Below are 25,958 nucleotides of genomic sequence, written 5' to 3' on the forward strand. Positions count from 1 at the left end.
ACTAAATGTATCTATATATGTATAATGTATATATATATTATATATATATTAAAATATTAATATGTTAATATATATAATATATATTATATATATAGATATATATCTATATATATTTATATATTATATATTTATAGATTATATATAGATATATATTATATATATTATATATATACATGTATATATATGTATATATGTTTATAACGATGTATGGTTTCTTATTATATGTATCATGTAAAACCATAGATAAGTATAGAGATAGAAAAATTGTCCAGTCTTTATTTGTGCGACAACATAGATAAACGTAACTGTGCCAAGTCGCTTATGACTTTGATGGTCGATGCGATTATAAGTGTTACATAAAAAAAAGGAAAATATAGAAAAATTCCAATTGATGCGACATAAAAAAATAATACCTATTTCACAATTAATTACTACTTGTTATATTAATATAAAGTGGATACTGATATTGTACAAATATATTTGAACGGTATCCAACAATTATATATTTAACACTGGAACTAGCAAAATGACCGTATCACTATTTTTCATGTCAATTCACAATTTCAGAAATTTTATAAATTTGAAACAATGCGTTCTTGAGGATTTGAATAATTTTGGATAAAATATATGGATAATAGGAATACGAGTTGTATGCTTCAGTCATAACGTTAAACACTTATCTTGTTTAGGTTTAATTACCTCAAGATTATGAGATCGTATAGTGGGTGGATTTTTAACGAAATTTCGCATCTTTTCGTGGCCTAATAATTCACAGAAATCTCCACCATATTTTGTTGCAGTGTAATACGTTATCGCTGTTTGTATCGTTCTAGCATGTTGTACGCTAAAGCTGTTCACTACATCTTCTCGTTCCATTTAAATCGATAATATCCGCGTAATTAGCGATCGGGACTTTCGTTGGGAAATGGCTGATCATATCGATTTTGTGCCCTTCCTCTGCAAGTCCTTTGCACAGGGCATGGAACATTCTCAAGTGATTTTTTCCATTGAACGAGAAGAGACAGAGAATTCTGTAAACGTCGTTTACGCGAATAAAAAGAGCCACCAACAGTAGGAACAGTATTTTCTGACATTTCATTTCCTTTTCTTTCTCTTTTCCAGATATCTGCAAAGGATATTCAATTGCCCTCTAAGCGTTTTCCAATCTTTTGATAAAATTAAATTTATCTGTATTAAATTTTAATCAAACATCAATAGACCATGGAAAATGTAATAATTTAAACATATGAAAACTCGGAATCGAAATGTTTGAAAATTTGAAAACCGGAAAACTTGGGAGTGTAAAAGATTAAAAATTTGCAAAGCAGAAGCTTCGAAAGTTTGGAAATTTGAAACATTCGAAATATAATCTTAACCCAGCACCGATTGTTTTATGTTATTAGCAACATAATTGTCTATTTTCATTTTCCAATCGTTTCGATTCAAGATACAGTTGGAAATATGTAACTCGCTGTTCAAGTATCTCACAAAAGGTCAACTTTCCAGCTAATCTACTCCGCTACGTCTCGAATAAAAAAATTACCCGGCACTGAAGATAAATCTCGACAAGGTTCATAGAACCGAAGAACTCCAAGGTTTTCATATTATAATACAAATTTACCTTCAGTTATGCGCTAGATGAACAGCAGATGTATTAATATTTCAGGATGAACCATTATCGTCTCATGGATTGCGCGAACGTCTGTTAAGAGAATTCGTAAAAGGCTGATTGTGTTTTTGCGTAGCTCTTTCGTCATAATTATTGTAGAGTCTAGAGGAAGAGATAGTCACATGATTATGCAATTAAAATATTATCTTGAAGAAAACAACGAGTAGAGTTCATTCTCACGTTTCTGTTCATTTTTACTTATAATTATATAGTTTGCGTGGTTTGCTTTCGATTATATACTTTGCTGGTGGAAACGAAGAAAGTACAAAGAGGAAAATTCTATAGAGCATAAATTGTACACAAACGACGACAATTTAGATAATAGGAGTATATTTAGAAAACGTTTACTTGTGTTTACTTTCTTTCTATATTTATCATTGATAAACATAATTATAGCGAAAGCAAGGTTTTTAAATATTCCAAGCTTTTCAATTTTCCAATGTTATAATTTTCCAAGCTCTTCAATTTTCGAACGTTCGATCTGTCAAATTTTCCAATATCAAAATTTTCAAATTTCTGACCACTTAATGTCTCAAATTCGCAAACGTCTGCCTGTGCAAATTTTCCAATGCTAAAATCTGCAAATTTTTGACTCTCGCATCCTCTGAATCTCCAAATTCTCAAATTCCGTGATCATCGGACATTTCAAAAAATAATTCCATTATCTCAGTTCCATTATTCATAACGAAGAAGCAATCCATCATAAGTATTCCCATTAATCGTGCTATAAAACTCTGTCTCTCGCAAACAAATTCGTTAATTACAGAAAGACTGGCCATTTCAATAGGCATTTCCCTGCTTTCTGTCTCGAATATATTTCTCAAAGGAACATTCGACCTTGCGTCCGAATTATTTATCACCAAGTTTGCTGTGTTAATTTTCCACATCGCGTGCTCTGTGAACGCTCATTATTAATGGTTCGTTGAGCCGAATGATGAAAAATGTCGCAACTCTACACAACTACCAAAATTTCATGGTATTTTTGTTCCTTTTTCGACTATTTACAAAAGTGAAATTGTTTTCGGATGAAAGCACTTTTCTTAATGTCGTGTAACATTCAAAGAAACCACCCCCAGGTTTAGCTGGTCGGTAAGGAGAATGTCGGAAGTTGCAGTCCCATTTTACGCAGGCTAAAGCGTACAATGATACCGGATGAATAAGGTTTAGTGTCTGGCATGGGAACTCGGTAAACTGCTTGAGAACTTGTCAAATGTTTACGTAATTTTAATACGATTAAACGTGGCCCTGTCCATGTTTAATTATACTTGATCAAACTTCCAACGGCTCGTTTAATCGAGTTATAAGTGGCTTCATCGTTAAGTTCCTTTAGCTCGGCTCTTCGTTGCTGTTCTCAATTGCGCGCGTAACGCGTCCTTTATTGTCGTAGATTCCTTTCCCACGTTTCCCATTTCTTTAATTGTCAGGAATGTTGTATTCTTGGTTTTACAGTGTATCGATTTACATTTATCGTCAACTCGCGATGAAATTTGCATCAAAGGTATTTATATATTAGGTTGTCCGAAAAGTTCCTTTCGTTTCATAAGTGAAATAATTGGTGCACAACGTTTTTTATTTTATATTATTTTACGAATTTATGTATGATCCACTTTGTGGTAATAGAATAAAATGGATCAAACATAATTCAATAAAATAACATGAAACAAAAAATGCTGTGCATCAATTATTTCACTTATGAAACGAAAGGAACTGTTCGGACAATCTAACAGATACCACGCGAGGTATTGGCACAGTGTAACAGAATGAAGTTGAATAAAATTGTCTAGGAATTTATATCAACGATGTTCAAGTATATTTCTAGTATATTTCTAAAGGACGTTTATAAATGAAATATAAATTATTTGATTTCGATTTAAATCCAGAATATCCCATTGTATGTAGATGCAACGCCAGAGTACGATTTACACGAATGCGCGGTCGTTTCGCCAAAATTTCGTATCGACAAATTTGACCGCGTGGAACGCGCGTCCTTTTCAAGAAAAGCTTTTCATCGTTTCGCTATTCAGTGCTTCTCAGTTTTATCGTTTCCTCTGCTACGTAAAAAATTAGCCAACTACATAGAAAAGGCAAAAGCTCGTTGCATCTCTCAAAGGGAATTTGTTAAGAAAATTATCTAACGACGCGTTTCTTTGAAAGTACACCTCGCAAAAAACGCGTAATCTTCTACCCTGTTAAGGCTTTTGCCGATATTCTTTGTCCCGTTTCTCATTTCAACTTTTTCTCTGTTCGAACGACCTTCTTATGGAAACTTGCTAATACAACATTTAATAAAACTATTAATAAATAAATTGCGAATGTGAAACATGCAAATAAGAAGACGAAAACATCGAGTAGATGCAACTTCCACCAAGGTAATTTCACAGCGGCTGATCTTAAGCTATCTGGCCCATTTCTCAGCACATATTCGATCCAGTATACAGCTGTGTCTAACGCGGTCATGGGACGATCTCTGAACATCTTCGACATTGTCTTTGCAGATTCTCTGAAACAATAATGGACAGTATCAGACAGTGGTTGTTTCCTGCCCTACTTTTTTTTTTTGAGAATTTATATTATATGTTTCAAATTTAAAGGACTGTATATTTAATTTTCCATATAAAATATATCAAATAACGAGAAAAATAACGAGATATATTAAAATAACAGTAAGTAACATAAAAAAACTATATTAAATTTACTGAGATAGATAAGATTATTATCCGAATATGGAAATTTCTCGATGGATTATTATTCATTATATTATATAAATTTTTCATTTCAAAGCACTTTGCTTTTTTAATCATATTGAAATCATCGAGATAATACGACTAATCTTAATCGAGACGAAAATTAAAAAATTAAACGAAGGATTCGATCCAAATATTTTTGTTTATATCGTTTTAATAACAGTATCAGGAGTAGGATTTGATACAATCAGATAATATCTTGTCAATGTCGTTAGACTTCGAAATATTTGTCATATTAATTATAGAGGAGATTATTTGAAAAATTGTTGGAACGATCGTATAAGAAACTTTACCTGTATCGGGGATTGTACAAAACTGCGTTCAACGCAACGTCCATGGTATGTTCGGTAATGTCATCGATGTCTATTAGAACTGCCACATTCTTCTCAACCAAAATGTTGATGTTTTTAATTTGGTCAGCGAATACCGGCATTCCTATCATAGGAACTCCATAATAGATAGCTTCCTGGGTTCCCATAAGGCCGCCGTGAGTTACGAATACTCGCATATTTGGATGTTCTGTGAAAAATACGTCCGATAATTGTTTAATCTGATCTGATTTGATTGAAGAACTAAGCATATCTGAGAATCGTTATGATCTCAGAACCTCGTTTTGCGACTCTAGCTTTAACAAAGTTTCCTTAGAATTCGTGCATTTCTTAATCAATTTTCAGTATATTAACAATAAATATTAACGAAAAATCGAACAGGTTTCATACAGTGTATCTCGTTTTAATCAATCCACGCAAATATCTCCTACGCTATACATATTACGCGAAATATATTCTAAATATATTACACGAAATATATGTTTCAAGTAAAACTAATTTACCAAATGTTCAGCTGAACAAATTGTAAAGTACAAATTAAATAATAATATATAAAAAAAAAAAATAAAACTTACCTTGTTTCAAGGGTTATGTCACAAATTTTACTTAGACGGACGTGCCTTCGAGGTTTCAAGGTATCCTTTGCTTTTTTTTTTTTTTAATGGAACTATAAATCCCTTTTGTACGTCGTTCGATGCACCTTTTAATTCTCCATAAAAAAGCATCAAGGTAAGATGTTTGATAAAGCTGCGCTTTTACATTCATGTTTTTCTGGTTCTCTATACGTTCAATTTAACGAACACTGAATTATCCCTCAGGTACAAGTACCTTGATACTTTTTTGTAGAGAATTGAAAACTACATCGAATGGCATACAAAAGCAAATCGTAGTTCCGTTAAAAATCGGAAAGACGCGTTGAAATCTCGAAAGCACCTCTACTTAGAAAAATGTGTTTGGCGATCCTCGTAAAACGTTCCCTTTGAAACAAAACAATCGATGAATGAAGAATTTCAACGCATAGTTTAAAAGGTATTTGCGTGAATAAATTTAGACTAGACTGCCCGTACAAACTCGTAAATGGCAGTTTGAGAATACTTTTTGGAAGGATATGTTTCGCTTACTCAACACCGCAACCTGAGGAATCCACGGCAACGTCAGCACGTTATTGGGTAAACCAGGTGGTAACTTCGTTGCGTTGGCGCTCTTCAACAAAACCTTTACCGGTGAAATTTTCGCGAACGACGCGTAAATTTGCAATATCGTCTCCGTTGGCAACGTTTCGATGTTCATTAGCGAGCCCAATGAGAAATATACCACCCCGTGGCTTGCCATGTCTAGCCATTCCTTGAGTTTCTACATCAACAAGACACCAATTCAATGTTATTTCGACGTTTCTGTTATCGTATCGTTTCGTTAAATTTGATTTGGCAAACATTTAACACGTTGGCTGTCGAACGTTGCTTCTACTTGCCTTCCTCCAGATATTATTGGGGTGGCAACTAAGTAATTACGAATTTTGTCATTACCACCTAATGACAGTTTGCCAACCCAATAACATGCAAAACGATAGTACGCGTGGCTTCTTAAAAATGTATTCTGCAACTTTATCGATTAAATTAGAAAAAACCTGAATATCATGCTACTTCGTACGAAGATAAACGTTCTTCATGCGCTATGTAGTTGTCAGAATGACTTATAGTATTTTGTTAATGGGAAAGTTATCTATGATATAAATTTATAATATATACAATATATCTATATTATATATTATACAATATATATAATATATCATAATATAATATATATAATTATATATACATTATATATTGTATATATATATATTATAATATATTATATATAATATATATAATTATATATACATTATATATTGTATATATATATTATAATATATTATATATAATATATATATACAATATATATATAACTTCTTATTATTGATGCCTAATTGCCATAAATATTGGTCATAGAATTATAGAAAGACGATAGAGACCATTTCATTACTCATTCGATAAGGTTTCAATGCCTGCAATTACAAACCACGATTAGAAGATTCCACTTTTGCGAAAAGCACAACGTAAATATAACGCGAGTAATTTGCTTCAAAGGTTCGGAATGAATACGGGATAGCAATACGTACAGGATGGAGAAAATTTAAACTTCCAAGAATTGCAGTGCAGCAGCGAAAGAGATCGACGGAAAGCTAATAAGAATTTTAGAAAAGAAATATCATGAAGTTGCAGCGGAAGATTTTAAGGAATGATTTAAAGGATTCTCAAAGGAAAATTCGAAGAAAACTAAGGTCACAGAGGGATCTCGGAAGTAAGTTTACACGGAATACTACGAAGAAAAGTTAAAAAAATCCTTAGGAAGTTTCAAATATCGCTAACGGAACCTTCGAGGAATGCTGGAAGAAAGTTGCAGGAAACTTTTCAAGACATTACCGGGCTTAATTTTGACTTGTCTGCTCCGACATGTAATCCACCAACTTCGATGACTGCCGGTGTGACCGGTCTAATTCCGTAATAACTATAGTGCGAATTCACTATAGCCAACGATACAGTTTTCTCTAATTCTCTGATGTCGGGTAGATTAGGTAAACCCAGGTATTGCTTCGCCATGTCGGTTTGTTCAGCCGTGTAGTGCTGAAATATCCATGTACTCTTGTAGTTGATGAAGAAATTCCACAGGCGATCGAAGAACGTGTTTACCACGGCATTATTGTTGTTGAAACCGGAGAGGAAGGCGTAACTCGTAGGATTTCCCATCATATCGTCGATGAATGACATTTGCATGGACGATATGATGATGGCCACTGGCGCATTCAGAAGTTGGCCGAATCCTATGTAGCACGGCGAGCCAAAATACTGGAAGAAACATTAATCTTCTTAGAGTTGCAAACTCTATCTCGTCTGATCTGTCAGACTTTATGTATTTGTTCGTTTTACAAGTTTTTGGAATTGAGATATATCGCGAAGTACTTAATTACACGGTTGAAGTAAAGTGTCATTAACGCTTTCGCTGTCTTAATACGACGTTCTGTTAAATACGCGTTTTACCGTGTCGAATCTGTAAAATTCTGCAACGAAAGCGTTAGACTTTTTTTTTCTATGTAACTAAGTAGATATTTGACGAATGAATAGAAAAATACTCATATTTGCTACACCGTGTATTATCTTCATTTTGTTATCGTTACGTCTTTTATCGCCTTTTATCGTTTATGTCTTATAAAATGTTTTAATTTACGGAAATTTGTCCTATTTATGTTTTAGACATTTTATTCCGCGGAGAGAGACAAGATAGATCGAAATTCGGAATCGTTACTTTTGACTTGAAATATATTCACCTCTACGATAATCAGATCATAAGGAGGATCATTGGGTGGATTTTTGATGAATTTCTGCATTCTTTCATGTCTCATTAGATCACACAGATCATTACCAAAAGTTGTAGCTACGAAATAAGTTATTGATCGCTCTATATATTTTCCATAATCCGTGGTTAAACCGTTCACCATGGTTCTTAGGGTTCCATTTAAGTCAACGATGTCCGTGTAATTAGCCAATGGAGTTTTCGATGGAAAATGGCTAATTACGTCGACTTGATGCCCTCTTTTTGCTAATTCCTTGAACAGAACATCGAACATCCTGAAATGGCTCTTGCCATTGTATGGGAAGATGCCCAAAATTCTGGAGGCATCGTTCGCGTGTATGAACAGAGCCACTAGCACGCAGAACAATGCTTTCTGGTGCTTCATTTTCTTTTCTTTTGATACCTGTAAAATTATCCTCTTTGAAATAATTAAATTATATTTTTGCGAGATTTTAATTTTGAAATATTTTATACGCCGACAACACGAACTTTTGGAAATTCAAAAATTCGAAAGTCCAGAAACTTGAAAATTCGAGAGATTTGGAAATTCGTAAATTTGAGAGTTGGACAAATAACTTTGTTTTTTTTTTTTTTTTTTTTTTTTTTAATAGAAGTGGCACTTTACTCGAACGGATGAAATTACATGAAACAGCGATATTTTTATTTATGTATGAAGATTTCGTAGTAATTCTGCCGCTTACAATTCAGCAGTTCGTGTTATCTCCGTTTATCGTTTGAAATTATCAAAATCATAAGTGGAAGGTTACAGTCGTATTCGTGTTCGCATCGTATTCACATCATTAATGAACTTCAGAAGTTTAGTAGAAAGTTAAAAAAAAATTTATTTGCCAGAAAGTAATATTTTAAAATTTATAAAATATAATATATATATTTATATATAATATATAAAATATATTTAATATAAATAAAATTATAAAATATATATAAAATATATTTATAAAATATATTATATATAGTAATATTGTAAAGTTTATTGCACTTATATAATCGCCAGTTTAATAGATTAAATTAATAAAAGTTTAGCTCGAGGCATTATAAATATGTATTCGTTGATTAATATAATTTTGTAACACAGCTCATAAAAGATACCGAATTTGTACTTCAGTCGGTCATATAGTAACTACCAGATATAAAGTAGAAATAGTGGCAAAATAAATCATAGAAACGAGACCCTCTGTAATCTGTAAACGAAACGATGAAAATATCTATCTATCTAATGAGCTAATAGAAATTAAACGCTTCCAGCCACATAAAAATTCATATACATAATTAAAAATAGACTTCAAATTTGTTACATCTTCGTCACATCGTTTTACATGATAAAAGAAGAAAAAAGAAAAATATTAGAAATTCACAGAAACTCACCAAAGTTCACTAAAAAGTTCGCAACTTCAACTAAAAGGTAACTCCTATAGTAATATTTCACTCGAATACCATATATATGTTCGAATTTGAACTAGAATTTACAACGTAACCAAGAGACGAAAGGTTCCGAATGCTTGTGTCTTTCGTCGATGTTGATTTGCGACTGTTAACATTAAGTACTTTGCTACATCAGTCATTTGCCTTATCGTTGCATGTGTTAACACACTTCTCTGTATTGCGCGTGTACATTATATGTTCGTATTATATGTGTTCTAATTAAATTGACATGTAGCAGTGTATTACAGATAAGTATATCGTGTATGTCTTTGCTGTTAATTAACATAGGATAATCACATGTATTTACAAGGTAAATAAGTAAGAAAAAATAGGGAAGTTCGAAAGAACTATACAAGAGGTCAATCGCAAGAAGATCCGCATATCCTACAATTTTAATTTTTAAGCTCTATAGTTTCAATAAATATACGAACATGAACAAAAATGTATTTCGTTACGTTACGCTACACGATATAAATAACAGTAGAGGAAAAACATTTTCAGTTATTTTTCGTTGTCGTCTAAATATTAATCCTCTATCGGCATTATGGAGGTGCCGAGTGTCGAGACCCGGGCGAAATGTTCATCGTCCAATTTCTCCGAAACGAAGATGCCAGATCCCGTGGTTCCCGCGCTTAAAAATCTGTACTTCGCTCGGTTCAGTTCTGAATATCACGAGTAAGATAAGCAGTGTTTTTCAGCGACCCATTTTCCACTCACGTCGTTTTTCTGCCAAATGTTTTTTGCATGCATGATTATTTTTATTTTAGTATACGTAGCAATCTCTTAATATAATATTCTTAATCCTAATATACTTAATAATAGTAATAACTTAATAATAATAGCATAGTATATACATAGGTTAGGAAGTTCGAAATATAGAGCTTTTCTTCCTTGGAGTCTCGTATCATTTTCCAATAATAAATAATCCACTCGAAAATCTCACAAATATAGGTCAAAGAATAATTACACTTTCTTACGCGCCAAATTTCTTCGTTTTTCTTCGAAAGATCATAATCCTACGAGCGAAATCCTACGACAACTTTTTGTAATATTCGTTTGATACGAAATAGCGTACCTTCATGTAAAATTCATAATACCGACCGTGTTAGTAAATAATATCTATATTACCGACGGAGGGTTTAAAGAAAAAAAGAAACGAGAAAGAGTGAATTTTTGTATCAACGTTCAAAGAAATCTCTCATGGAGTTAGATCGTGGAGTGTGTAAATAAATACCAGCGACGACGAGTATACACGTCAAACGCATCGTAATAAAGTTCTTGTTTGACGTGTATACTCGTCAAACGATGTTTACTTGTTAAGCACTTCTCTTCCATAAACAAAATAAAACAATGAATTACAAGAACGATCAGAGAAACACATAAATTTTACATAATCTTAACAAAAACCTTGCTGTCCGTAACTCCAAAGTATTTCAGGTAATTACAAATGTTTATTACAAATGAGGTTCGTTAATTCGTAAAAATATCGTAAATAGTATTTTTCAACAGGGAAATAATTTTGCAAATTACAATAGATAATTCCAGACATGTTTCGTGCTCTTACAGTAGCAGCCACCGAGTTGCTATCGAGACGAATATTTAAATATGTTTAAATATTTTTGCTTACGTTTTTCAATTTACTTGGAATATTAACAGTCTAGAAGAGGATCTAACCATAGAAAGCTGCAGGACAGATATTTTGCTATGAGAAACATCGGGAAAAATTAGAAAATCACGTTTCGTATCACACATAAAAGGGAACAAATTTAGCAAACACAAACAGCGACGATAATGGTACTCAATGTCGGAGGTTGCCTGCCGCTCGGTGTAACAAAACCGCTAAACCCGTGAGGCTGTTACTCGCCGACATTGAATACCATTGTTACCGAGTATTGTACAATAAAAGCACAAAACATCTCCAAAGTTGAAAATTTGTAATCTTTTTCAAGATTGATTTGCTCGAAAACGGTCTATAGAAACAAACTGAGAACAAACGTTTGCAGCTTTCTGTTCAGTTTACAAAAGTTTACAAGAATCGTGTATTAAAGATCGTAAGATTGAAAAAAAAAGAAGAGAAATTAAAATTTGTTGAACAGAGTAATCAATAGCAAAACTGCTGCCACCAGAGCGTCCCTTCGTGTGTCCATTTTAAACGTTCATCGAATCCTCCCTCGAAGAAGGGACATATTTTTCACTGCAAACTATGCAGAATATTCTTTCTTTTTTCTTCGTCGCTTTCCTCTAAATTTTTCAAATCTTTCACAACTTTCCTTCTTCTCTTAGCCTTTGGTTTGTCTCTACTGGTTGATTTTCTCTGTTTTTAGCTTGTTTTAGCGCTCGTTCTTCTTTCTTTCTTTCTAATTTTCGTTTGATGGGCGATCCATTTAACACGTCCGAGTGTTCCTTTCCTTTCGATGCTCGTTTGGTTTCCATCTGGATAATATTCGCTGTAAAATAATTTTATCTCGTTCATTTTTCACTGAAACAGAAATATATGGATTTACTGTCTATTATAATGTCTCGTACAAGCTGTTTGTTGGATTTATTTAAACGTCAAGCGACTGTTGAATCGAAAGGCATCCAAAATCACTTTTCCAAAGCTTTGTCACTTTTTGCTGAAAGTAAAATAGTCGCTTTTTTCAATGTCATTTTCTGAAGTTTCGCAATATCGAATTTACAGTTTTTTCATAAATATCTCGATTCTACAAACAAACAAAAAAAAAAGAAGCTAGTTTCAATCTTGAATATCTCGTAACACGATTTTGGCGGATACGCCAGTGTTGCAGATAGAATTTCTAGAATGTTTTCAATTATTTCTTTACTACGGAAAATTATGTGACCATTTTGTCATAATTATCGGATAATTTATCGCATGAGTTACAATTTTTACTCGCTCGTGTTAGCAAATAAGAATAAATTATGAATCCTAGTATGGAATATCGTAGTCAGTAACCTTGTGCTATAATTACTGTCAACCTGTATTATAAATTATACTATGCAAATATATTGTCGTTTTTATGATGCAAGTTATCGCGTAAAGTCAAAGAAATATTTATTATCTTGAATAATGCGAAGGTTTTAAAATATCGGGTTGGCAACTAAATGATTGCGGATTCTGTCAATAAAAAATCCGCATGTAATCGTAGTACAACCGAACAGGATTTGGTTCTACGTTAAAAAATAAGTCTAAGACGTAGAATAACATTTTTTCATATGACGTTTCGTTTCTGAGAAAATCGAGTTTGGAAATTCGTGAGTACTGTGACGTGTCGGTTATCCGTGTTCCGTTTAATCGAAGTTGCAAAGTATTATTCGGGATACTGTGAACTGTATCGTAACTTTTATTTTCTTTTTCGAATTTTTAACGCGGTAAGTACGAAAGCGTAAAAGATAGTTTAGGTATCGTAAAAACAATTAATCTGCCGATCAAGTAATTAATTAAACTTAAAATCATGTACGGCGTTACATCGTCAAAATATGTTGTATAATTTTATTATACTATTTATAAACGTTAAACCTTTTACGCAGAATATATTTAAAAATTTATTCTTCTGGAAAATGAAGCATCTTATGGAAAAATTATATTCTACTTCTATTCAAATGTAGTTTAAAGCCTGATTGATTATTTATTCTTCTTCGGTCTCGACTTACCAAGCTAAAATATGCTCGTCAAATCTCAAAAGTCGATTTTCTTAAAAACGAAGCACCCGATGTGTATATTACTGTTAATATACAAAGTAGACGATATACAGATACAATTCGTAATTGAAATAACACAGTGTGTTTTATAGACTGGAAGAAAAATATTTCTGAATATCGCAGGTAGCTTTTATGATAATCATCTGGTAGTGATGAAAGTATGTTTTAGTTAATAAACAAAAAAACACCTTTACTAACCTGTTATTAAAAACTATGTGCTGTATGAGATAACGAAATTTGTCGAATTGCATTGTTAATCAATTTATAAAAGGAATGGTATTAAAACGATGGATGTATAGTTGAGTGTAATTATTATAAAGTGTTGTCGTTTAAAAAGTTTATCGCAACCACGACACATATTGAGTCTCTACATCCTAGTAAACACATGGTGTACATAGTAAATTATGTTAAACTTCGTGCACACTGATGTCTGGCGAAATTTTGTTGCTCTAAATAAAAGCACAGAGGCATTGATAAATATATTTCACGGTGTAACAATATAAAAATTTAGAGGAAATAAAATATGCCAGTACGTGGCCATTAATACACAGGGAGATACGGGATTTTGTGTATTTTTATAGAATAAATACGGAGCACGATAAAAACAGGAAGAACAATGTGAGAAGAATAATGGAAACAGAATAAGTAGCGAAAAATAGGAAGGTAAATTTACAATTTTGTTAATACAAATATGTTGTTTGTCAATACAAATATTATGATAAGAAGCATAAAATTGACTATATCGTCTGTATGTATATTATATAATACGTTACTGTATTGTTTAAAGATCAACATAATTAAATAATTATGGAATAAACGTGTATATACACATTTCGTACATTGGAACGTGTTAATTATCATTAATTAATTTTGAAGTGAAACAACAACATCAACATACGACAGGACGCGCCATAATATGAACATGAACACGAACACGAACATAGATATGAACAATAAATGATAAAAAATAATAAATCTATTACATTTAATGAATATAAATTACGTATGAAATAAAAGATTGATACACATTGCTACACACATTGTTACACACATTGCTATTGACAGAGATTGCTATATGTAAATATTATACAAGGTTTTTTTTTTATTTTATTTTGGTTATTTTACAATTTGTCCTTATGGACATTTGGTAAAGTATTATATCTTATTGGTGAAGAAAAAAAAATAAAATAAAAATAAATATAGCATGTGGGTGGCTACCCCCAGCGGGATGCCAGCTTCGTTTTTTCTAAGTTATATCTTTTATGTATTATACAAGGTGCGACCAAAAGATATACGCAAGCGAGCACGAGGTGATCTTTACGAAAAATAAGAAAAAGATATAGAATAACATTTTTTTTCATCCGAAGCTTAGTCTTGGAGAAAATCGAGTTCGAAAGGATTAGTACTATTAACATTATTGGTTACTATATTGCTATTTTCTTGAAAATAAAGCCTCAAACGGAAATATTGTATTCTACGTTTTTTGCTTATTTTCTTTTTGTTATCTAGAATAAAATCGTATTGTTTATAAACACGTTTACAGATAGATGATTAGTCCAGTTTAAGTATACTTAATAAATTTTCAAACTTGAATTTTCCGGAAACTAAGCTTCCTACGAACAAATTTCATTCTATATTCTTTTTTTACCTTTTTCGCTTGTAGATAACTTTCGATAGCACCCTGTATAGTCGGCTATTCTAGATTTTACAGGTCGACGATAATAATGCGCTTTGAATCAAAATTATCAACATATGGTTTCGTTCTTTTTCACGAATCAATTAAACCTTATCGAACAGTGCTCTGTAAATACCAGTCGAAATACAATGTTATCTCGTAGGTCGAAAGTTAATGATATTGTTGACTTTCTACGTTGTTACAAAACATTTTTCTAACCTTCGCTAATTCCATTCCTATCTCTAGTTCCCCATTATTTATATGTATTTTGTAATTTTCTGTTGTCGTCCTATATCAGTTATAAAAGTTCCACTTCTTCCCCCTACTTTCCTTTGTCAGACTATTGTTCGTTTCCATATACTGCTCTGATTACAATACGATGTGTTTTGTTGTTATATAGCACAGAATGATTGGTTCAGGGACGAACATAAATTTACCTGCCTGTTATTCCTATAAATGTAACAAATAGAGGATTTGGTTCAATCGCAAATTCACCGGAGCAATTTAATTACTTCTGTATAATAAACTCGATCAGTGATCGGTGATTAAATATAATTGGCGTATATTTAGTTAACATTTAAAATAAATTTAATCACTATTTGTTTCTAAAATAATTGGCTAATTAAACTTGATATTTGTCGTTACACCTGCTGAATAATCAATTATATATTAATAATAATATGCGATATTAATAACATCTTTTATTTAATTTAAACATAGTTTAAAGTACAGAGTACTTAAGATCGTTAAAATAGAAATAATTGAAGACTGACGTTATCATATAGAATATGATCTATATAGATATATGATATAGAAGGATACTCTTGTTAGCTCGAAACTTCGTGTCGTTTTAAGCCTTAAATCTTCTTAACCAACGAATAAATCATCGCGTGATTTGATCGTACGTGAAATTACTTCCGAACTAATCCCTTCTGCTACGGATCACGTTGAACAGCGAGACAAAAAATGCAATAAAAGGAACTATTGGCGAATTACGAAGTTCTGTTCGGGCAATAATTCTTCAGACTCGTGAGAGTCAATGTCGTCGAAGAGATTTATCGTTGCAACGATGGGACGTTTCCACTTACACGAGGGACCATCGTTCGAAATTCACCGAGATTCCCGTTTTCTCGCTCTATTGAAATATCGTTAACGCGTTGGCACTTCCTTCTTTCTCATCCACATCATGATTGTATTTTTTATTGTATTTTTGTATTTTAAAATTTTTTAAATTGTATTTTAGCGAAAATTATAAAAGTCCGGATACTTACGTAGCTGTATATTTCTATGAATATAATTAAAGAAACGAGTAGATAAAAATGTCCCCCTTCAAATCTAGTAAGCGCCTATCTCTCTTCCAATATTTTTGCATATTATGCGCGTTTTATTCGTTTTTGTACGTTTAAAGTCCCCGAGAATGCATAAAAACTCGCGAGCCTTTTATAATCAGAATCGAAAGCCCTTAAATGAAAGATAAGGAGAAAAGGATAGAACTTTTCCCGTTTCTTTGTTCTGATGATTAATAAGATAATCCTGATGAATAATGTGGTTAAATTTAACAAATCTCGGCGTAATAAAATATTAAGTAAAACAGACTAGATAAATATTGATTTTCTTAACAAACCTACGTTACGACGTGTTATGCTTCCCTCTCTTTAACGAACGCTTTAAACTTACTTAAATAACGTTTCGGCTCGAATTTCTAACGAAATGATATGTTATCTTAAAATGACAATTTGTGCATCGCTAGTGCGACAAATTATTTCAATAACTTTTATTAATTTCAATATTTTATTAATTCGTTAATAACGAACAGTAAACAAACGCATGAGAATTGGACTTGGTTTTAGCTATCTGTCGTTAATAATTCAAAGAGTTGCACGTATTTTTGTTCAAGGTGAAGCAAGTATTCGTCACGATACCTATCAGTGACGGAATTTATTGTACAATTTTTTTTATACGAGAAAGAACCGACGAGAAAGGTAGCCACTATAAATCAATCGAGTTCCATCGATCAGCGCGGCTTAAAATTCATTTGAAAATATATTTTTTAACGCACTCCGCGTCCGAATAGAAAATGAAAAATGTACCGACAAAATTACGAATTCTGCGAGAAATCGGAATATCGGAATATTTGATTAAAACATGAAAAATTACACTCACATTAAATTCCAAACACTTTAGTCATCTTTTGCATCCGCGAACATATTAAAAATTCGTTTTACACTCTTTCGATCCTTTTCTTTTCAACCCTATGTCGGTGAAAAATCGTGGCACGTTAAATCCACGTGCCATAAGGAAACGTGGTCCCCAAAGACTGGCCCTCTATTTTTATTTTCTTTAACGTGGAAACTATGTCACATGGCGAGAGGTAATCGGCTTCCTAGTCACGTTAATTACGAGTTTCGACCGGCAATTTCTCGAGGAAAATGCAACCATGTGCGCGATGTAAGTTGCGAGTGGAATAGGTGACGTTCACATTAATCAAGAATACGTACCGCTGTATATTATATTGTTCTGGCCAGCGTGTCGCGTTGTTCTTCGCTCGAAAGCATATCCAGCGTTCGAAGCTAACGACTTGTTACATAGTCGAAAGATGAATAGGCCATTTTGCTTTTCCTTTGAATTTCACGGAGCTTATCAACCTACAATATACACGCGTGCTGCGACTGTTTGAATTTCGAGTAAATGCAGTTCCTATATTTGTTGAAAACCAATAATTGCTCTACTTTGATACGGTTCGAACGGTTAGAGAGAGAGACAGGCTATACTTTTCCTTCTCTCGCTATTCATGGTCAAAAAGTTGGACGACATCATAGATTACCTTATATGATCTGGACATAAAAGATATAACTTAGAAAAAACGAAGCTGGCACCCCGCTGGGGGTAGCCACCCACATGCTATATTTATTTTTATTTTATTTTTTTTTCTTCACCAATAAGATATAACACTTTACCAAATGTCCATAAGGACAAATTGTAAAATAACCAAAATAAAATAAAAAAAATATGATCTGGAATATTTGAAATAAATTTCTTATTTGTAATATATCTTCTAGTTGCCAGGATATTTAAAAACAATATACACTTCCCATCCTTAACTTTCAGAAGTATTAGATTGTCCGAAAAGTTTCTTTCGTTTCATAAGGTGATAACAGATGAACAACGATTTCTGTTCTATATTATTTTATTGGATTAGGTATGATCCGTTTCGTTTATATTTCTATTATTACGTTCGTGCACAATTCAATAAAGTAATATAAAACAAAAAACATTGTGCGTCTATTATTTCCTTATAAAACGAAAGAAACTTTTCGGATAACCTGTGCTGTATGATGTATTTCGTACTGAATTTACTTTTTAGTATCAAGTAATTGAATTACTTTGGATTACAAATATTGTATAACATGGGATATTTCAAATAAATCAATTCTTACATTCTCCTGCAGCTAAATTAGAACTTTGGTCCCCGATGTTTATCTATTCTTAATTATCCACTTTTACTTTCGTTCATTCTATATAGAGAGATAAACTTTTCTGTTCTATACAAACGAGTTTCTCATTAAATTATCATCTAGAGGAAGATATTCATTGTTTTGCAAGATAATACGCTATGTTTAGTGTTCTATGACTCAAAAGATAGTAGACATTTTCCCTCGAGGAGATAAGAATGAGTTACTTTTATGCTATTCTACTTTGTAAGATTGCCACTCGTTTTGTCGGAATAAATAGTTACATGTGGTTTCTTTGTAGAGACTATATTTAATAATAATATATAAAATAATCAATATTGATTTATTTCTTATTTTAAATTGGGCTATATGATACGAAAACGGTAAATACGTTCTAAAAGATTGACGAATTACCCACTCCTCGATTTATTTATTTCTATCGTCGTTTCATGACAAAGTATTATACCCTCTGAAAGAGATTAAAGTTGTTCAAGCACGAAGAAAAATAGCTCTTCTTTGTTTCTCTTTCATACAACGAACACAGGAAAGAAGCAATCCTTCAGAGGATCTGATTGAGTGTAGCAAAAAAAAAAAAAAAATATTATTTCCGTTTATTTCGAAGTTAGATCTCTGCTCGCGCTCAGCTTGTTCGACTTATTAAACGCGATGGCTCGTTAATTTCCAATCGATTCTGATTATATACATTTACTCGTTTTTCAAGGTTTTCACTAGCTTTCCATTGAAAGTTTCCTTTCTTCTTTCAAATTTAATTGTCTTATTACAAACTTAAGTAGCTCGAGGTTACTTTCGCGATACCATATGACAAAGGAAAAAATAAAATCTTATCCTACGACAAATTTGCATTATTCACAGATTAGGCTGCTTTCCACTTCGTTAAATGTGGACTAAAGTACAATAGTCGATAAATAATGTTTTGCAGTTTTTACAACCTCTTATTATATGCCGAATAAGTAGGGAAATTTAGAAACCAATTTTTCCATTTTTTTTTTTCATTTTAAAGCAAGTTCAAATACGTTCAACGAATTCTTGCGATCAACTCGTCTTCCTTTCGCGTCATTTTTTCCTTCAGAAAATCTTTACTATTCGTTCGAATGTTTAATTGATCGATAAATCATAATGGACACTTTCCTCTTATTATATGCCGAATAAGTAGGAAAATTTAGAAACCGATTTTTCCATTTTTTTTTTTTTTTCATTTTAACGCAAGTTCAAGTACGTTCAACGAATTCTTGCGATCAACTCGTCTTCCTTTCGCGTCATTTTTTCCTTCAGAAAATCTTTACTATTCGTTCGAATGTTTAATTGATCGATAAATCATAATGAACACTTTCCTCTTCATAGTTATCCGATAACATTCGTTTCCACGCCAGATTCTATACGTCGTCTAAACAATATATATTCTATCTATCAGTATTCCATTCGCCCGGATATAATTTAACACTTTGAATGCCACGCCGAAATTACAAGTTTCGCTCAGGTCGCATATAATAGCATATAATAGCAAAGTAATAACAAATTAATGAGGTAAGACAACATTCTTCCCGAATGGATCGTTTATCTTATTGGCGGTCACGGGTGACCACCGTGGCGCCTTGGTAACACTGATAGCAACATATTGTAACAAGGTTTTGTTTATTTCAACAAACCATTTGCATTCATTATCTCGTCGTAAACAAAACATGCAGAATATATCGTTAAAACGTGTAGATGATATTAGTAAACGGTATTTCCTCGTTCTATATATAACAGTAAAGTATGTGCATACTTCTAACTTCAATTATATGATTGTAAAGCAGCATTTACGATTATTTTCTAAGCTGTGTTTATAATAATATTCGTAGATCACCCCTCAAAGATATGGATGCAAACACAGTGCACCGTTAGATGCAAGATTTGTTCTCATTTTTTTTTATCGATGTTCTAATAAAAATGTTTAATCGTTCAATGGGGCACTTTTTATTTCAAAGTATCTTCTGTTTATCGGTTATATTCAAAATGCCCTAACTCTCAATTTTCATTCAATTTTTATAATCGTAAGAAGTTCAAGCGCTCCGGTTATCGATGACCTCCGTGGCGTCACAGGATAAAGCGTGACCGGTCATATATGACCAACGTGGCAATCGAAGTATTAAACATCAATGTTTATCGTTTTCGATCAGAATACGTAATATTTTGTTTAAATTGCACGGTATTATACAGCAGGATTCTCCAAAGCGCATATTATTCATTTTTGTACGTTTCACCGTCATTTTGATTATCCTTGCAAATGGCCAAACATTTTGTCAGACAAACGATCACCGACGATCGTAATTTATGTGCGCGCTAACGTCGATCGACGTTCAAGCTCGTTAATCGTTTAACGTTCTTCGATCATTAATATCACGTTCGATCATACGTTACGATATTGGATTTAATTAAACAGCGAGATATTTTAGCAGGTTGTGAATCGAGAGCAAAATTTTCCGGCGTAATGGTGCACTTTAGAGTCATTGTCCAATATGAACAATATGAACAATCTTTTTTTCTTTTTCTTTTTCACGTGGAGAACATAAAAGATATAACTTAGAAAAAACGAAGCTGGCACCCCGCTGGGGGTAGCCACCCACATGCTATATTTATTTTTATTTTATTTTTTTTTTTCACCAATAAGATATAACACTTTACCAAATGTCCATAAGGACAAATTGTAAAAAACCAAAATAAAAAAAAAAAGAAAAACGTGGAGAAATCCTCATGGACGCTCCACCACTGCGAGCAGCAGCAGAACAGTCTTTCCGACTAAAACTCTACGATGGCATACTTACGCGTATGATAGGAATGCTCCGTGATCCCGTCCTTTGCGAATTGCTATCGGTGCATTTCCTGCGATCCCTTAATCGAGTCGATCCTAATGTGTTGGCACCAACTAGTGTGTCTTATGTTAAACCGCAAATAGAACAGGAACAGGGGGATTAAAGTAAAAATTCGAAACTCAGTTACAGATCTAGATTTGTTTGATTTGTTGGTCGACGTTTTGTCTTCCGAATTTCCTCGTTAGGATATGGAAATTTTCGTCGAAAGAAAGAAAGAAGGGAAGAGAATAGAAGATGGATAAGGGAAAATTTTTTTTATTTATTTTATTTTGGTGTTTTTTATAATTTGTCCTTATGGACATTTGGTAAAGTGTTATATCTTATTGGTGAAAAAAAAATAAAATAAAAATAAATATAGCATGTGGGTTCATAAGGGAAAATGAAAAAGAAAAGGAGAAAAGAGAGAAAAGGGAGGAGAAGTAGTCGAAAACAGAGACAAGAAACATTTTAAAAGGGACACATTATCCTACATATTATTATCAATCACAGACATAATAAATTAAAGCCAATAACAATTTTTTAAGGCTAATTGAAATTAATTTAAGTCGTTGGAAAATTCGCAACGAAATATACGTAAACTGAATCTCAAACTCTGTTCGCCGCTACATACCATTACATTTTCATATCACGTATTCTACATGCGCATATTATACGCGTATCAATTTCCCCTGATATCCTCTGATATGACGTAGAAGCTATCAAACGTGAAATGCACATGTTCCAACAACTCGCAGAGATTCTTGAAATTCACCTACGTCTCCTCACGTGCTGAATACGTACCTTTCGAGCCACTTTTCATCGCGTCCGGAATCTCGTAGAAAGATTCGCTCAATTTATTTCATGAAACGGCGTTTATTACGACACGAATTAGGTTCACTTCTGTTACGTGATCCGAAAATATCTGAGGTGATTTCCAAAGCGTCTGGATATCACTGTTTCAATTAACTGCGGATAGTATTCCGTCGGGGAAAGAAAAGGGAGAAGATCCTACGTACTAGCTGTTATCCACAACATTTGCATTCGCTCGAAACGAAATTGAGAAACACGATTGCACATGCCAGAAGAAGAGTTCTAAATATAAAGTTTCTCTTCATTTCCCTCCTTGTTTTTCCTTCTTTTTTCATCTCTGTTTACGGTATGCCATTATACGAAGAGAGCTTGAGACAAAAGTAGCCGACTGCGAGTTAACGATGGATGCTGTTTAAATTGTTTTGGCCAAATAACAAAGCTCATGATTTTAATAGAGTTATTACGAGATCCGATGTAATATTCCCATTCTCTCAGATTATTTTAGATTTTAAATAATACAGAAAGTATTACGAAGAGTATACGTCAAAGTTACGAACACGTTGTAATTAAATTATTGAATATTGATAAAGATTTAACTAAAAGCCATTGATCTGTTTATTTTTCATTCGTTTTTTATTTATTTACTTTTAAGTCTTATTTATTGTTGTCTTATTTATCTCAACCGTTGTCTCAAATTGTTATCGATATAAATCGAAACGACCGAAAGAATAAATGCTTTCCTCGTTTAGATATTAAGACGAGTTTGACACATTCTCTACCTACGGATAGTGGAGATAAAAATGCGAAAAAATCGTGTCATTTAACCGAAACAGGATAAATAGTGTACTTCATAAATAAATGTTTTTTATATCTTTCAGAGCCATACTGTCGGGTGACATTTGACGGATGGTCCTGTTGGCCAAATACTCCAGCAGGAACGACTGTATACTCCCCGTGTCCAAATTTCATCACTGGTTTCGACGCCTCGCGTAAGTTCTCTTTTTACATCACCAGTTTCACTGTACAATCGCATTTTTTCCACGAAATATCGCGCACAAAGGAATTCAGTTAGAGACGCGAAAAAAGACCTACAAACAAAAAAAAAAAAAGAACCAAATGTTCCAAAAACACGTATACCCAATTTTTATGTCAACTTCGGGAAAAGAAGAAAAGAAAGAAGTCTCAGTTGAATGAGTAAATGCATGTTGATCTATTTATATATTTTTATGTATGTTGATCGATCTTTTCAAAATTGCTCGATCAATCGAGATGATATTCCTCTTGGAAACACGGGATCAATCGGCAATGTCATCATCATTGCCGTGGCCGCGTGTTCTACCCAACCTCTTCGTTTCCTATGCTTTCCTCGACAGAAATGTTTCCTCCGTCGCGTGCTACGGTTAGATTTTCTCTTAGATTTTTAGTTTTTGAAGGAAATTGAAAAATTTCAGGAAAAAGATGCGGTGTGTTTTAGGTATCCTTTTCAATTCGATCATTATTTAAACATATGTGTTTTCGTCTCAATAGCAACTCGATAGCTGCTACTGTGAAGGCAGAAAACATCTCCAAAATTGAAAATATGCAATCTTTTCGAAATTCATTTTTCTCGAAAACTGGGCTCTGGGAAGAAAAAAATGATTTGCGCATTCGTGCTTAGTTCACTAAAATCCAGAAGATTATAAAATTAAATAGTTGTAATTCCTGTTGAACAATGTAATTTGTGGTATTTTCAACACTAAGTGGACCTAGTTATGGACAGTATGTGGTATCTTGTTAAGGTCATGTGAAAGTTTTATATTTCCATGATCATTTATATAATTCGTTATTTTATTTATTTTATTTATTTATTTTTTTTAATAGAAGATCTAAAGAGAAATATCTAAACAATAACACGTTAAAGTCACGTGAAAGTTTTATATTTCCATGATCATTTATATAATTCGTTATTTTATTTATTTTATTTATTTATTTTTTTAAATAGAAGATCTAAAGAGAAATATCTAAACAATAACACGTTAAAGTCATGCGAAAGTTTTATATTTCCATGATCATTTATATAATTCGTTATTTTATTTATTTTTTTAAATGGAAGATCTAAAAAGAAATATCTAAACAATAACACGTGATTACTTTCTGTAGTTTCAAAATAAATTGTATTTCAGGCGTTCGTATTTCTCCCATTTTCTCTTACTCTCGAGTGGATTGTCTTATCGGGATGAAATCTTTCGCATCTTGTGGGAGTAATACACCGATTGGTCCCAGTTGCAAAATTTGTTCGATTTGTTCTATTGTTATCGCAAGGAACTTGTAGTCCAGCAATTTCCTTTACGGGTGTTCCGTGATTGTTCTACAACCGTTGGACCGATATTGAGATAATTCCTTTCTCAGTGTATAGGGTACGTCCTCTCGTTGGCAGTTTATCGCTCAAAGTCCTCGTAATCTGCATTTCTGTAAGCGCTCCTTTGTCGGTTGATTGAAAATTGCGGTTTATCGAGAATTTTGTTCACTGTAAAATCAGACACGGCTAGGTCGTCTAAACTTTTCACAGGACCAAGTGCGACGTAGATTTCGTGCTTTGCAAAATTCTTTTTATATAAATACTAAATCAATTGTATATATAAATACTAACCATCGCTATTCAAAGTATAATATTTGCAGCAGCTTGCGGCTAGTTTATTCGCGTGCGAGGTCGAGCAGCCGATGAAATATTGCAATTATTTACAAAGCGGACGACCTCACCGATTCCAATGCCTTTGAGATATATTGTCAGGTACAGCATACCGAACAACTTTTCTCTGTGCATGTTATCGTCGCTCGGCTTCAGTTTCCGAGAAAGTTTCTGATTCGACGACACGTGTGATTTTGATAATCGAATAAAAGCTTTCTTTGATATTATGACGCGAGTGTTTTCAATTTCGAACAACGATATTATTATAACATAAAACTTAATATGAATTGTATCTGTCTCACTATTCGATACTTTAACGTATTTCGCAGTAACGTCATCGGTCGCCTCACAGCGAACAAATAATTATTTAAACCAAACCTGATCTATTGATTTTTCTTTTTCACGCGAGTTGAAAATGATGTATTCTGTTCATCAGTAGGAATAAAGAATTGAAATAAATAATAAATAGATAAATTACTGGCTTATAAATGACAGTGAATACCATATAACGTTGATCATGTAATATTAATTGTAGCACTGAAAAGCGTGAAATTTTTTGTTTTTTTTTTAAATTTGTCCTGAAGGACATTTGGTAAAGTGTTATATCTTATTGGTAAAAAAAAAAAATAAAAATAAATATAGCATGGGGTGACTACCCCCAGCGGGGTGCCACAAAGCGTGAAATAAACAGCTTTTCGAAAGAAATATTATCGACTAGAAAATTCACTGAAAGAGAAATAATCTTAATTTTGCGTGTCTAATTTGTGTTTATAGAAATAAGGAGCGTTGAAAAGTACAAAATAATTTCTATCTTATCTATATTTTATTTATTTAAGTTATATTTATGTATGTATGCAACAACGATTAGAATCACTTACTTTACTCAATTACTAAACAAGTATGCTGAGTATTCATATTACATTTTTCGTAGACTACGCGATGTACCTATTTTGGCAACGTTAAAGCGTAATAATATAAAATTTCAATTCGTTACTGAGTAATTTGCAAATTTAATCTACTAAACTGATCAGATAAGTGAAGGCAAAAATTACCATATTCAAAGAATTTACGATAATTTTCATTTGTTCAACATTCGAAATATATGCAATATGTTGTTTGATAAGTAAGTGGTCTTAATGGTTATTGCATATGCGCGTAAATAAAATTTTAATGAATAAAATATGGCTAAAATAGAAATTATCTCATACTCTTCAATGCGTCTAATTT

The 25,958-nt window shown here is 32.6% G+C and overlaps 3 protein-coding genes across 10 annotated transcripts in view; 1 reads left to right on the forward strand and 2 right to left on the reverse strand.

Moving 5' to 3' along the window:
• The window catches only part of LOC132907254 (calcitonin gene-related peptide type 1 receptor-like), a 167,051-nt gene that overhangs the window by 86,697 nt on the left and 54,396 nt on the right, over positions 1-25,958 (forward strand). For 7 of the 8 annotated variants that reach the window (XM_060960176.1, XM_060960168.1, XM_060960175.1 and 4 more), the window contains one exon: positions 22,942-23,052. The exons of the other annotated variant lie outside the window; for it this stretch is intronic. In XM_060960176.1, coding sequence (XP_060816159.1) covers positions 22,942-23,052 — 111 coding nt within the window. The remainder of the gene's footprint in view (positions 1-22,941; positions 23,053-25,958) is intronic. 8 annotated transcript variants of the gene reach the window in all.
• LOC132907252 (UDP-glucosyltransferase 2-like) overlaps positions 1-25,958 on the reverse strand; it is a 273,020-nt gene that overhangs the window by 31,798 nt on the left and 215,264 nt on the right. The window lies entirely within an intron of this gene.
• LOC132907251 (UDP-glucosyltransferase 2-like) lies at positions 1,804-9,678 on the reverse strand. Its single transcript, XM_060960163.1, has 6 exons — positions 9,519-9,678; positions 8,107-8,535; positions 7,205-7,627; positions 5,864-6,095; positions 4,707-4,932; positions 1,804-4,169 (listed from the first exon to the last, which is right to left on the reverse strand). The coding sequence occupies exons 2-6, from the start codon at positions 8,515-8,517 to the stop codon at positions 3,893-3,895; spliced, it is 1,569 nt and encodes a 522-aa protein (XP_060816146.1). The 5' UTR covers positions 8,518-8,535; positions 9,519-9,678; the 3' UTR covers positions 1,804-3,892.

The sequence above is a fragment of the Bombus pascuorum genome, chromosome 5, assembly GCF_905332965.1.
Source record: "Bombus pascuorum chromosome 5, iyBomPasc1.1, whole genome shotgun sequence".
NCBI lineage: Eukaryota > Metazoa > Arthropoda > Insecta > Hymenoptera > Apidae > Bombus > Bombus pascuorum.

Coding starts and splice junctions, on each gene's coding strand:
- LOC132907251 (XM_060960163.1), bottom strand. CDS start 8,517: ATGAAGCACCAGAAAGCATTGTTCTGCGTGCTAGTGGCTCTGTTCATA. Junction 6,096..7,204: donor ACAAGTCAAAATTAAGCCCG/GTAATGTCTTGA, acceptor TTGTTGATGTAG/AAACTCAAGGAATGGCTAGA. Junction 4,933..5,863: donor TCCTCAGGTTGCGGTGTTGA/GTAAGCGAAACA, acceptor TATTTTTCACAG/AACATCCAAATATGCGAGTA.